At 30.7% G+C, this 15,005-nt stretch overlaps 1 protein-coding gene across 1 annotated transcript; it reads right to left on the bottom strand.

Moving 5' to 3' along the window:
- Positions 1–742: 742 nt before the first annotated feature.
- On the bottom strand, positions 743–14,236 carry LOC145742430 (uncharacterized). Its single transcript, XM_082560207.1, has 35 exons — positions 13,675–14,236; positions 13,420–13,608; positions 13,126–13,335; positions 12,919–13,031; positions 12,077–12,247; positions 11,586–11,732; positions 11,322–11,499; positions 11,110–11,209; positions 10,841–11,043; positions 10,464–10,621; positions 10,064–10,226; positions 9,694–9,886; positions 9,394–9,551; positions 8,824–9,154; positions 8,455–8,589; positions 8,000–8,186; positions 7,646–7,906; positions 7,420–7,536; positions 7,013–7,215; positions 6,569–6,815; positions 6,115–6,414; positions 5,744–5,893; positions 5,160–5,567; positions 4,793–5,028; positions 4,517–4,631; positions 3,975–4,118; positions 3,713–3,838; positions 3,214–3,362; positions 2,666–2,947; positions 2,349–2,485; positions 1,998–2,242; positions 1,677–1,810; positions 1,378–1,525; positions 1,124–1,261; positions 743–895 (listed from the first exon to the last, which is right to left on the bottom strand). Exons 1-35 carry the CDS (start codon positions 14,234–14,236, stop codon positions 743–745), a joined length of 6,891 nt encoding a protein of 2,296 aa, XP_082416333.1.
- Positions 14,237–15,005: the final 769 nt, after the last annotated feature.

Here is a 15,005-nt window from a genome sequence, read left to right as displayed (position 1 = left end):
AATTAAAGAAAAAGGGTTACCTTTGTAATGAAGTAATCTAGAAAATTAAATTGTTAAGTTTATTATGACGAAACTATTACTAATTATTTAAAAATATTTAAAAATAAAATATATATAAAGTTAATAGTCTGGATGCTAATAACTAAATTAGTATTATCAATAATTGAAATAATATAAATAAAATAAAAGACTAATAATAAATACAAATGCATATTTTTAAATCTAACCGTATTTGACCATGAATAGTTTATATGTCTCATCAAATGTATATTACTTTATTGGCAAAATCGTTTTTTGTGGGTTACAGGCTAGAAATTCTTGTTTTATTAATTGTACGCCAATTTACTCACATTTCGTGAGTGACCAACTTCTTAGCAGCCAGCACGTTGCGAGTTGACCGAAAGCACAAAGAATCGAAAAAAAACGCTAACAAATGACCTTTACGTCATTGTGGGAAAGTTACTTACAACGAGAACGCGTAATGAGAAAATATAATTTTCTCTTAGGATTATTAATCATTTTACATTTAAATATATAAAAGTTTGTTTGTATAATGATTTTTATACACGAAGCTCTATGTAAAGTTTTAGTAATTTATAAAGGTTAAAATGTATTTTGAAAACTTATGTGGTGCACAATGTCTAAATCAAAAACATAACATTTAAAAATATATTATTTTATTTCAATACTAACACATAAATATAAAACCATGTAACTAGCAAATATTACACAAAATTAAAATTTAAAGATTTAAATCTGGAAACTGGGTTCGGGCATTAGCAAGGACAATTGGACGAACATGAGGATAGAAGCAAAAAACTAGTTGCAAGTCGTCCATGGTCATACTGAATACATCAACATATGTTCGAGCACGCAAGCTTACTGGGCGTTTAACCTTGGAAAAAAGATAATTTACTATAAGGAAAATGTTTAATGTTTTTTCATTACTTTTTATACTAGAATCTTAATTATTGTAAAATGTTATAATTACATAATAGCTTTTTAAACTTGAATGAAGTTTGATTTGTGGTTTATGTATGTTCAAAACTATTAAAAACGCCAGTTATATAAATGGGGATTTCTACTTTTTTTATAAGATAAACTTTGTAACACCAATATTCACCTTGCACAGTACACTTTCACAAAGAAAATTTTCTCCCTCCACTAGAAGCCTTACTGGTACAGTTTTTCCATTATCCAACCTCTTCATAGCTTCGGCTATACCACGGTGCATGATATACATTTCACTTTGGATGTCTCCCTATACATTTAGTTAGATAGTAATCATTAATAAATACAGTATAATATACTAATGTAGCTTACAGTTTAATATTAAAAAAACTGTCAAATGATCCAATTGAAACATTATTATCTTACTTGGAAGCAAATGTAGTCACCAGGCATGTAGGCAGTAGGCTTCATCACCATGCACAAACGTCTTAAAAAGTTTTCTGGGCAACCCTTGAACAAGTCCAAACTGTGTATCATATCTCCACATATATCAGTATAAATTGCTTCTGTCATGCTAAATAAAATGAGCAATCTTTAATAAAAACTGATGCTGGTTACTCCTCTTTTACTCTTCTGATGCACTGAACTTTAAACTAAAAACGCTCTACCTAAACTGTAACCAATCGGCTAAACTGTATTGATACTATAGTAGGGGTAATTATTACCTAAAGGAAAGGTAAGGAAATAAATGCTGGACAGTTGCACCTCGACTTCTCATCCACATGTAATCGTAATATTGGATAACGTGATCAAAAACCTCTTTCTTAAACTTTAAATCTTTCATGTAGTGTCGAACAGCCTTGTCAATGGCAAAAAAATAGTTAAACTTATCAAAACTACTGTCCTAGGCCTATTGAAAATATTACAACACCCATTGAACTTCATTTAGCTTTTGTAAATGGAATATTATAGCAATAATAAAGGTATTTTCATAATAATCCAAAATGCCTTTTCATTTCAAATTATATATTTAAACCTTCACTTACAATAACTCCTTGTTCGTATCGAATTCTTAAAAATTCATCATTAGCAAGCGTAGCTGCCACCATACCAAGAACATAACCAATTACTAGTTTACCAGCCATCATAGCTACACAAGCATATATCATTTCAAGTTGGTTTTCTGGCCTAATATCACCATAGCCAGTTGAAGTCATAGTAGCCACTGTCCAGTACAAACTGTCAGCCCACGGTATAATATGGTAACCGTAAATCCGTTTTTTAACATAGTCTAAAATAAAATAAATTCAAATCGAGTATATAGTAAATTAATAACAAAATGCCTTTTTTAAGTTTTCTGAATTTTAAACTTTAGGAGTTCAATTACAAATAAAAACCTGTTAGTGATGCTGTTGCCCAAGAATTAGCTTGGCAAACACCGCCAGGACATGCGATTGCATACCACACACTTGCCAGCAAATTCATTATAAAAAGAGAACACAGCACAAACTTGTAGGTTCGGAAGAACAGCGCTCTGTTCATTAAGTTATAATTTAAAAATTGATAATGCAGTTTCAAAATCTAACTAAAAAAGTTATAAATTGGCATTAAAAACAATCTGTTAGTAAAAATACAAGCAAAAAACCCTATCTAATAAATTTTGCTGTAAACATAAAACAAAACACATTTAAATATAAATATATATTCAACTTACTCTTTTCTAATATCATTTTCCCAAATGCTAAATAAACAAATGACTCGATACATTCTTAAAACCCTGTTGAGTCTTGTATAAGATAGCACTGCCAGTTGAACGGCAGGATCAGCAGTAATTAGTTGAGCTATAATATCAAGAGGGGCATTTGACAAAGCTTCAAGAAAAAATAAAGTCGGTGTATGAAAATAACGAGTGTGTATCATATTTTGATCATCAACATTGGTGCAAAATTCATCATAATAGCTGGTGTGAAAAGACAGGACCATGTCCAATGCAAACCTAAGAAAAATCGCACATTTGTTCAATTATACTAATGATTAGTCTTCACTTAATTCATACTATCATATTTTATAGGTTTGTCTTAGTCTTGATTACAAATTTAAGAGATAAACTTATAAATTAGAATCATGAGATTGCTCGCAACAAATTTTTACAATAATTATTAAAAAATATGAAAAAAATTTTTTTTTCTTTATGGTATTTAAATTTGTATTTGCAGACTTCATTAAAGTCGATTTTCATTAATCAAAAAAATAAATACATACCACACATCAATGATATATCCAACAATATACAAAGCAGATAAATGATTAAAGAAGCAAGATTGGTATATCGCTATTGAGGCAGAAAGAATCGCTAATAATACAGAAATGTGATTCCATGCATAAGTAAAGTTTGAATTTCGATCCACTACCTGAGCAAGTAGTAATCTAACATTACTAATTTTTTTAGAATTATCTAAACTTACTTACTTGGGATTGTTACTCTAACCCATACCACACAAGAAATTTAACTGATTTACCCGAATTGTTATGTCATTTTTCAATTTTGAAGATCAAAATGATACTTAAAAGTGCATTACGGTATAGAAAAAAATGTACTCAGAATTTTATTTTGCTAATATTTTTACATTTTTATGAGCATAAATTACCTTTTAAAATAGAAAATTGTATTTTTTCAAAGAAATTGTTGCTTTGCTGAGTATTATTTAAATTTGTTCCTAATTTCTATTCATGTTAAAATGTTTTTTTTTTTTTAATTTACCCATTTAAATTTCTGTTTATCTGATTCATCTTTACTTTTACCATCTTGTAAGTTAATATTGTCAGAGTTCGAGGCACCCTGACTGGGTGTATGAGTCTGTGAGCTATTCTCTTCAAAATTTTGATTCTAAAAGCAAAACATTTAAAAGTCTAAAAAACATTGATTTTTGTTAAACTTTAGCAATAAAAATTAATTTTTGATTTAAAAACTATAATTTTAAATCAAACGTAATAAAGTTAAAGTTCAGATATATGTAACAAACCAATGCAATTTTGGCCATGCTTTCTTTAAACATTGGATAAATATTTAAAATTTTATCCAGGTCTAGCTTGTTTATCAAAATTACGTCACAATTTGTATAAGCCTTAACAGTCCGCCTTCTTGTTGTGCCAAGAAAAAGTGCAACCTGCAAAAAAATGCAAGTCATTTTTGTAAGATTTTCTAAAATATTTTTATCTTTTAATAAATTAGTGTAAACTGATTATACCCTGTCCTATGTGAAAAACTTTTTTATATGAATTACTTAAAAAATAGGTCTACTGAAATTTTGTTGTGGTTCGTTGGTTATTACTTGGCCAAACCAACATTCCTTGGTATAATAATGTCACAACAACTATATGACTGCAAACAACAAAACTATAATTTTTTTTGTAGATATTGTACATTGAACATTATGCTTCATTATATAAAGATGATAACTTTGCTATAAAAAAAAACTTGGCCTTAAAATTTTGACCAATCCCAATTTATATTGAAAGTTTAACAATTTACTATTTAATCAAGGTAATGGAAATTTGTTTTTACTTCTCCAAAATGTTGTCCAGGTCCCAAAACAGTGGCGACTGTTTCATCATCTTCCTCCATGATGGCCGCATTTCCTCTTTCTATAAAAAACATTTTATCTCCAATATCACCTCGCCTGCAAAATTTGTTATAACAACATTAAATACCAAACAATGAGGTTTAGTTGTTTAATGAAAACATTTTAAAACTTGTTTTACATTAAATCATTATACTTAAAAGTTGCATAATACCATTTTGTTATTTACCCTAGGTTAAAACATATTTTTATACTCTTACTTGAAGATAATGGTTTGCTGAAGAAATAGAAAAGGGTAAAGATGGGTTGAAAAGATTCTAAAAAATCCTTGGGTTTCTTTATCAACTTCTCCATCCTTGGCAAAAGCTGCTCTTATCAAGGGATCATACATACTCTGATATGCACTTGCTTGCATTGCAGGTGGAAGTCCAAGAAAAAGAAAGTCTGGGTTTACACCAAGGCTTCTGTCCCATAAATAGTAATAGTAATTCACAACCTAAGTCAAATACAAAGCTAAAAGTGTAAGAATGCAAATTAGAGGCGTTGACAATGGTAATGTGTTATTATACTGCTGACAGTTAAATCTAAACTAATAAAACTCTTTAATATTAAATAAAAATGATCTACCTGCCATGCGGTTTCTTTATTGACATCATACACTTTAAGAAACTTAAAAATATCCGCAAGCTTTTCTTTGTAGAATCCACGTAGCTTGTCATTAGTCTGAATGTTAGCTGAAATTTCTCCCAAAACTGCAGAGTAGTAAATTGTACCAGAAATCATGACAATAATAGCAAAGAACATCTCTGTTTGCATTCTAGCATGAATGTCACCGTACCCAACGCAAATAAGTGTTGCTGTGGCCCAGTACAAGCTGACAATATACTGATCAGTAACCGACTGTAAAACATCGAGAGCTGGAAAGACTGAACTTGCTCCTATGTTTCCAATCCATGAAGAATTGTGAATGTAAGCTGGTACCCCAGTGGCATTAAACTTGATCATCTCAGGCATTAATTCATAGAGGGCGTCATTCTCAAATTTAAATTTTTATAGTTTATTTTTGTTAGCTATTTAGTTTACATATAAGGAAAAATAAATATTAAGCCTGAATATGCAAACTTTTTGTACACATTAGAATTAAGACAGTAAAAATCAAACCCAGAAACTAGTACGATTTTATTTGTTAAATGAAACCAGACCTAACTTACATTATAGACCTCTGCAGGGCAAGCTGCAAAAAAGACAAAGCAAGCAAACCAGTGATGAATTAAAATAGCATACAAAACACTGCTTAAGTGCTTCAACCATCGTCTGGGATATCGAATATCACACAAAAAGAAAGACAAAAGGTTCATCACCTGAAAAATATATAAAAAATATGTACAGAGATTAGCTTTAAAAATAAGCTTTTAAAGGTATTGATAGGAATAAAATTTGGAAATATAAAAAAATGAATTTATTATAGAATCATGTTTTTTTTTTATATTTTGTTTTTTAGTGTATGGATTTTGTGCCCTGGGCCAAACCTAAAGGTTTTTATTGTGAAAATAAAACAAATTATAATTAACTTTAAACTAACCTTGCTAAGAAGCAAAACACGAAGCAACCTGAACAGACCAACAAACTGCCACTGCTGTTGGTTCATTGGTGATCCACATAAAATTCCCAAAACAACCAGTTCTATAGGTAACCAACAAAAAAGGTCAACTATAAAACTGGTTTGAAGATAATGCTTAGCAGTTTGAATGGGGTGAGTGACTTTGACACTTCCACTGTCATAATAGCATGTGTGTGCTTTAATATATTGGTCAACCAGACATAGAAAGTCAAGGAAATATTGAAAGGTTAATAAACCAGTGTTGCATGGAATCATGGTCATCTAAAAACAAAACAAATATCTAGATCAATATATAAATATTTTTAACTGAAGATAGGTAATTTTCTGTTTAAAAAAAATATGCTTATTATTAAAAAAAATATCAGTGCAGTAAAAAAAACTAAAAACAAAAAAAAATGTAAAACTTATTTTTTACTTCCAAGGGAAGAATAATCAAAGTTGCCACAATAAAAACGAATCTAACTATCTCATATGCAATATAAGGTCGGCTTAGTGGATCAAAAGTAAAGGGAAGTAGTAGAAAAGATAAAATAGACTTGACAGCATCGTTGCCATCTCCGTTTGTGAGTTTTTTCATTAATGGTTTTTTTGAGACTCGCCCGGAGTACAACTTGGTTCCTCCTTGTATTTGTATTATTTTGTAGCGATCGGTCATTGTCACTCTGTTAACGATTAAGACTTACATTAGAATTCACCTTTTGAGTCCATTTAATGGGGCTTTTTTTTAACATAACACATACACTGCCTAACCAAAATTATTTTTTGTTTTAAAATATTGCTTATCAGCTTTACCATAATATTGACAGTAGTTTTCAAAAATAACAGCCTTAATAAGTGATACTAAAAAAGATATTCTTACCCCATTCTGCTATGCTCATTTCTTCTCTTGATAGCATTAAGAATTTTGTCCTTATAAGTTTGATCATTCGCAATCTTTTTCATCTCAGCTTCAAGTACAGGAAAGGATTGTAACACTTCATCAATGCCTTCTCTGGGCACGACTATCACCTCACATGTGGTGTCCGCTACTACAGTTTGTGGCGATGCACATCCAAATAGTATCTAATATTATTAAATACTTTTTATCAAAATTTTTTTTTTATTATGATATATATATTACAATCCTATATAATAAACAGCACAATGGTAAATTTGTTTTTTCTATTCAATCAATATGTACCTCCACAAAAGCTAAATGAATATCAATTACCATTATGGAACGCCTAAACCATAAAATTTTTTAAATTTTATATATTAAAAAGTTACCTCAGCTTCACCAAAATAATCTCCAGAAGAAAGATGGCCGACAATTTCAATGAGATCCGAAGTAACAATGTCACAGTGACCTTGTTTAATGATGTACAAGTTTCTGGATAAATCTCCCTTAAGTAGAAGTCAAAAAAAAATTAATGTCTTATTATTTTGCAGCTTTAATACTGATTTTCTAATTTAAAGTTGTGACCACAATAAAATTTTTTACTAAATTACGTACTTCGTAAAGAACAATATCACCCTCAGCATATTGAAACATCATAGCATGATTAGACAACATTGCAATAAACGAAGGCTCCACCCCGTAGAAGAATGGAAGTCCTTCTATAAACTTGTTAACAGTCTCATATAACAACATACTGCGAAGTTGGAATGTTAAGTCTTGTCCAATAATTTGAATACCAGGTATCGCTGTGCCACAGTAACGATCCCACTCAAGTGAGCGAACTTTCATTACACGCTTTATTAATCCTGGTGGTGACTACAAAACAAAAAATAAAACTTTTTTAGAAATTTTAACAAAAAAAGCATTTTGTCTGGTCCCTGGTTTAGACAAATTGTTATTTATACTTACACCATGTTGAATCAGGAAAAACATAGTGCCTCCCATCCCAAAGACATAATTAACAACTGGTGCATCATTGTTTGAAACTGTTGAAGCAATCATGGCAACCAACCAACCATACATCACAGTTCCTATTACCATTGTTAAAAGAGCAAACAATCTATCTGATGCAGTACTTGCTGATATGTCTCCATAGCTAGTACAATACATCAATATTTCAAAAAATTTAGCAGATAAAATTTAAGGGACAAAAGAGCAACACAAGTTGAAAAGTTTTAATTTTTCATATTTTTTCTATTATTATTAGTATTGATATATGCAACAACAAAATACAAAAATCTATATATTAATAAAATATAACTAGAACAACAAAGATAGATGAATGCTAAAGGTATATATATAAATCAAAAAGCTTGAGTTTAATGTTCAATTGTTAATTTTGAAAAGAGAATACTAATATTTACCCTGTACTTGTCATTGTAGTTGAAGCCCAATACATTGTTTTAATGTAATCCTGAGCTCTGTTTGTGGTGTAGCTAATATCAAACACCCAAGCCCACGATCCCAATCGACATTTGTACAATATAGAATCCAATGAGCTAAACAATTAAAACATTTTAAAGCAAATAAAAATTTAAACAATACATAATTTTAAGATATTAAATTGTTTAAAACTATTTTTATGTTTACATTCTTAGTAAATATTAGTCATAAGAATTTTCAAATTACTTGTACTTAATAGGACTAAAAGTACCAGTGAGAAATATTAGGGACTGTGAAGAACAAGTAGTCTGAATTGTTTAATTTAAACAAAGAGTTTAAACAAGATGTACCTTTGCATGGCATAACCACATGACCACCAGAAATACAAACATGCGCAAATATGTGTAAAAGTATAGATGTACACAACAATCTTGAGTGTTCGAATCTGCACAATCTTAACATTTAAACTGCATTCCCATCTTCTAAAACTAGTCGGAACAAATCGAAAAAAATTAACAATTCTGTTCAGTCGAAGAAATATTAAGGCATGGTGAGGAGCTATGCGACTACATCCAAAAAAAGGTGCAATTTTTTCAAAAGGGAAAACTCCAAACAAATCCAACCAGAATTTGTCCCAGGTCATGTAGTTGGCAGCGATGTCTTTGAAACTTGTTAAACAACCTAAAAAAATATTATGATAGCAACACAAGTAGTGAAACTTTTATTTTTAAAATCCTCAACATAAAATAGTGATTGCAGTATTTTTATTTAATTGCAAACTGGATAACTCCTGCCTTAAATAAACTACAAACTTTTTTCTGAATTACCTCTCAATTTTTTTAGAAAAAACAAGTTTAGAAAAATACATTTAAAGGCCTCAAATGTTACCATACAATAAATTGAATGTTTTTAAAACAAACCATTTGGAGTGTTCACTTTTGTCCTGAAGTTAATCAAAATGTTTGACCAAAGAATCAAGTCAATCACAAAGTAGGATAATAAAATGTGTATTACTCCTTCCTTAGTTCCTGAATTCATACCCACAAATGAAATGTCATATGATGCAGGTACAGTTACCCTGTGTAAAAAGTACTTGACTTATTATTGTGGTGTAATGAATAAATAACATAACATTTTTCGAGCAAATAAATAACTTTCTAACTGTATAAGTTAAAGGCATAAATATAAAAATAAGCTTTAAAAAATGCAAAGCAACTCACATGTAAGAACCATTTGCAGATGACACCATTTGACTAAAAGCACCCCCAGCATTCATGATACAGTCAGCTGTAACACCAAAATCTGCATTTCGACATGCCTTAAATGATGTTAGTAAGTCAGAATCACAAGTAGTGTAAGTTGCGATTGTTGCAATATCTAATTCTGCTGCCTCCGTACCAGAGTAAGTATGAGCTGGATGTAAAACATTAGACACAGTTGGTCAATACTTTTATAAAGATTTGCAAAAAAATATTTTTTAATTTTTACACGGTTAGTTTATCATATCTAAAAACCATCGCACTATATTAAAACATTTTTCTATATTTAATCTCAGCAATATAAGTTTATAGAAATATATAAACATCAAACCTTTTCCTGGCACAGTGGTAAAAAAAGCCATGTAAGTTGTGTACCATCCACATACAATTCCAATGAAAAACATAAAATTGGTCCAAAATATCGAGAAGTAATGTTTTGGATGAATAATTGTCATTTCAAACAATCTTTCTTTTAATGTTGTTTCATCTGGATCCTATGTAGTTTAAATATTATGACTAAAAACATTTGATAGGCCTATGCAACAGATAAACTTATAAGAGTAACAAAATTGTAAATGTTTATTTTTTAGCTGATAAATCGCTGTAATTGTGCGATACTTAAGTTTTCTTTTATTGAACAGAAATTATTAATATTTTGCTTAAATTAGTATTCCCTATCATGACTTAAACTTTCTTACATTAAATATAAAACATTAAAGTAATAAACCGACCGAATACTTGGCATCAGTACCAACAGCATCTTTTAGTTCCTTAGCATTAGTATTTGCAACAATCATTTTGGTTCCATCTGCAAGAGTGGTAGAAGATCTTCTGCCAACATTTGCTGGCTTTCCATTTATTACAAAATCAATCAAAGAGGGTTTGGGTTCTGTGAAATAAACAATTTTATGATAACTGATATGATTAATTCAAGATTACTAAAACCATAAAACAATTTACTTAAAACTTAAAAGTTATGTGGCATGTAAACTTTTTTATACTACTTCCAAATTTAAAAAAAAATCTTCATCGTCAAATTTATATAAGAGTAAGCATAACTTAAATGCTTAACTTTTACATAGAAATTTATATTTTTAAGCCAACTTACCATTACTGCTTAGCAATCTCCCCACATCTTCGTTCTTTTGTTTCTGGTGCACAAAAATCCTAGGTAGATTAACACCCTCATAGTCAGTTGAATGAACAGTCATCATCCTGCGAGATAATAGAGCCAGTTGATCTGAAGCTGCCATTGTCATATTAGGCTGGACAGAAGCCACACTGTTTCGTCGCTTTGTCTTAGTTGTTTTTCTAATAAAATTTAAAACCTTATTTTAGTTTGGTTATGTATTTAATACATGAAAATTCCCAACTTACTCCATGAAAATCTCAATATCTTTAAATCGAGGAAGTTCAAAAGGCCATTTTCCATTGTCTACATATTTGAGTTGAGCAGCTTCGACAAAAGCCTTGGCAGCTATAACAAACCGAAATTCACAGTATTTTGTTTTTACAATAGGCTATAATTTATTCACAAATTACATTTTCACCTTATATACTATTCCAACAATACAACCTTATTATTTTACCATCGGGATATTGTGAGAGAATAACTCTGAAGTCATGTTTGTTAATAAAAAAGATGTCGCAATTTGTTTTGCATCGAATGGAATTCATTCTAGGTAGTTCAAACATCAGAAGAACCTGTCCAAATAACTTTCCAGGTTGCATTGTAGCAACTACCTCTTGTTCATCAGAATCTAGAACCTATATGCACCAAAAACATATATAAATTTTTTTTATAAAATTTCTTGAAAAATTCATTATTTTATTAACTATAACACAAAACTTGCCTCTAAAACTCCGTTGTGTAGAAAACACATGTTGTTGGCAATCTCGCCAGATCTCTGAACAAATTGATTTTCTAAGTAAACCATCGACTGTGACACATGAGCCAAGTTTCGACAAAAATCATCTTTTGTATTGCCCAGCAAATCAGCCTTAATGTATAGTTGCATTATTTATAGTAAAAACAAGTGTAGTTATGCTTCTTGTTAAACAACAAAATTCAAAAATTATTAATTATTAAAATTGACAATTGGTTGTTATAGCTTAGCAGAGGTTTATACTATTAAAAGTGTCTCATTAAAGTTTTAAGGCATGTAAGCAGCAGTAATTAAATTAAGAAACTTGTGTAGTAAAGCTTAGTGTGCTATTAACAATATCATGCAGGCAATATTGAAAAAACTGTCCATTACAGTAAAGTTTGGAGTTTAACAGTTTTTAGATAGCCTATTTAAGTTAATAATCTTACATTAAGGATCAAAAAAAACTTTTATATTACTTTTTGAATTAGTTCGTGGAAAGTAGCTTCAGTAAATCTAGATTGTAAAGAATTTGGCAAAAGTTCCAATACTCCACTTTCTTGCAAATTTACCCCTTCCCATCTGTGCCAAAGGTAATCAAAATATTTGAGACACATGTCCTTAACATTATCACTGATGCCCATTCGTTGCTAAAAAATACAACAGGAGTGAGTTACTACTTATCCTTAAAAAAATTGAAAAAGATAACTGAAGCCAAACACAGTCAAAAAACAACGCGAGGCTAAAATTAATTTAAATTAATAATTTAGACATACATTTAAACATAGATAGAAAAGTTTGTCAATTTGCTCAAATATTTAAGTAAAAAGCGCAAAACTTGGGTGACTTGTACTGTACAGTTTTCAAAAAAACTTAAGCCCGTGCAAGACCAAAGAAAATTAGAGATGACCCTAAAGTAGAAGCGAGAATTATAAACGCTCAGGGAGTAAGAAAGAGAATTAGCAAAGACCGTGGAGTACAAAAGAAAATTAGAGAGGCCTGTAGAGTAACAAAGAGAATAAGCAAGGGCCGTGATGGTCCAGGGAGAGAAATAGGTAGGACCGTGGAAGACAAAAGTTTTTCGAAGAACCATAAAGTACAAGTGTTCCAAAATTTACCACTGACTTGGTTTCTTGTTTAGTTTTCTATTTAAAAATATTTTTGGAATATAATTACCTAGTATTCCTAATAAAGTTATGTTTACTCAAATTAAAATATTCTTACATAGATTTAAATTAAAAATTGTTTTAAACCATATTTTATTTGTTAAATAAAAATAGTTTAAAATATTTTATTAAAAGAAAAATGTTTTTTTTTCTACCACTTCAATTCTAAACGCGTTATATCTGTGAACAAAACTGGATCTACTGGCGTCAATGTTGGTTAACATAGAGGTCATACCACCCATCGTCATTCCATACAAGATCATCATTCCTTTATAGTAAAATAAAAGGTTGAGATACAAAATACTAACCAACTACCAAAAGCCGAAGTCCCACATATGTAGGCAAAAATGTAATATTCTTACCAATTACCATAGCAAATACAGAAAAGAATTTTTCGGCAACTGTGTGGGCATGTACATCTCCATAACCAGTGGATGTCGCTGTGCCAGAGGCCCAATACAAGCTAGTAACGTAAGTGTTATGCCGAAAACTTACTTCGCCATTCAAACTTACTTCGCCATTCAAAGTTTCTTCGCTGTTGGCTGTTGCCTCCAGTATTTTTTGTATAATTTCTAAAGTAAAAACAAAATTAATCACCTGCGACAAGTTTTTTACTTTACTTCAAAAAATTACTTCAAATTCTTTTAAGTTCTTACGTTGTGGCAAAAACATTATCCAACTGTCTTCGGCACACAGCGACAAATCAAACCCAGCTTCGTCAGCCCTTGAACAAGCCAGCGCGTGCCAACCACAGGCTAGGTAATGCACCGTTATACAACATAGCAGAACGTACTTAATTGTTCGATATATTAGAGTAGTCGTTCCAGGTTCTTGTTCTTTGACAACTAATTTCAACAATAAAAAAATTAAATAAATCGACTAAATCCTTATCACATAACAAAAACGCTTACTTAAATAATAAAGAACGTAGTGAAGTCGAAGGTAAGTACGTTGTTTTCCAACGGTATAAAATACTGCTGCACTTTCCGGGAATATCCATCGCAATTGTTCCAAGGGTAAAATGGTAACAAGGTCAAGATAAAACCAAATGCTGGTTTGATACCGCTCTCTCACTTTAAGCAAATTTCTTTCTTCCACCCCGTCAATTATGAGACCCGTTCGAGATCTTAGGAGCACGACAAAATAGTACAAAACATCGATAACAGAAGCAAAATCAAACATCATTCTGTCAGTCTTAAAGAACAGCATGTAGGGTGCAAAAAAGATACAAAGTGTTATGCATATCCACATTGTAGCTTGAAACGCACGAAGCCACTTGTTGTACCATGATATCGTTTCAGAACAAAATGAATCGGGATGCCCAGTTTCTTCCAAAATAAAAGCACTTTGGGTTTTATCCAAATGACCAGCCAGTTTTTGACTGCTAGCTCGTTTGGCAGAGCTAAGTTGCCGATCAAGATCTTCTTGTATTTCGGGGTCTGCCGGTACCACATCAATTACAATTTCCGACATGTTGCAGTTCCTAGATTATTGGGACTAGCAGGACTAGCTATGTTTTTCGGTAGGCTAGGTTAACCACTTGCTGGTTTGGTACAAGCTAACCTACCATGAAAAACGTTTTTAGGGTGCCCTTAAACGCCTTTTATAATCGTTTTTTATTTTATCTTTATTTACCAAAAAATAAGCACTTTACCAAACATAATGGACTCGAAAAAGTTTTAAAATTTTTTTTATTTTTTTTAAAGTAGTAATGTAGAACATTAAATTGTTTAGGTTATTATGACGTTACTGTTACTGAATATTTAAATCTAATATGCAAATTAAACAAATCACCAATAAAAACAGAAATATGAAATCCGACAGTATTAAACTATGAACAATTTTTGTGTCTTACATATTTCTTACAAAATCGTTTCCGCTGGGTTGCAAGCCATAATTTTTTGTTTTACTGAATATTCTCCGATGTACTTACTTTTTTGTCAGTGACCGATTTCTTAGCAGCTAGCACGTGTTTGTCTGAGAGCGCAACGAATCGAAAACAAAAGCTAACAAATGTTATCGGTTACGTCATAGCGAGAAAGTTACTTACAACGAGAACGCGTCCATAATATTTTAAATGTAACAATCATAACAAATATTTTAAATATAATGACAGTTGACACAAGCCTACTACTAATGTTGATTAATTAAACTCAAAAATTAGGCGTTGTCCATTAGTAAATATGCGTATAGCTTGTAATATATAACCCTTGGTAAAGTTTAAACAATTTTTGTATTTAGA

The sequence above is a fragment of the Corella eumyota genome, chromosome 2, assembly GCF_963082875.1.
Source record: "Corella eumyota chromosome 2, kaCorEumy4.1, whole genome shotgun sequence".
NCBI classification, from domain to species: Eukaryota; Metazoa; Chordata; class Ascidiacea; order Phlebobranchia; family Corellidae; genus Corella; species Corella eumyota.
This window is presented reverse-complemented; position numbering and strand designations above follow the sequence as displayed.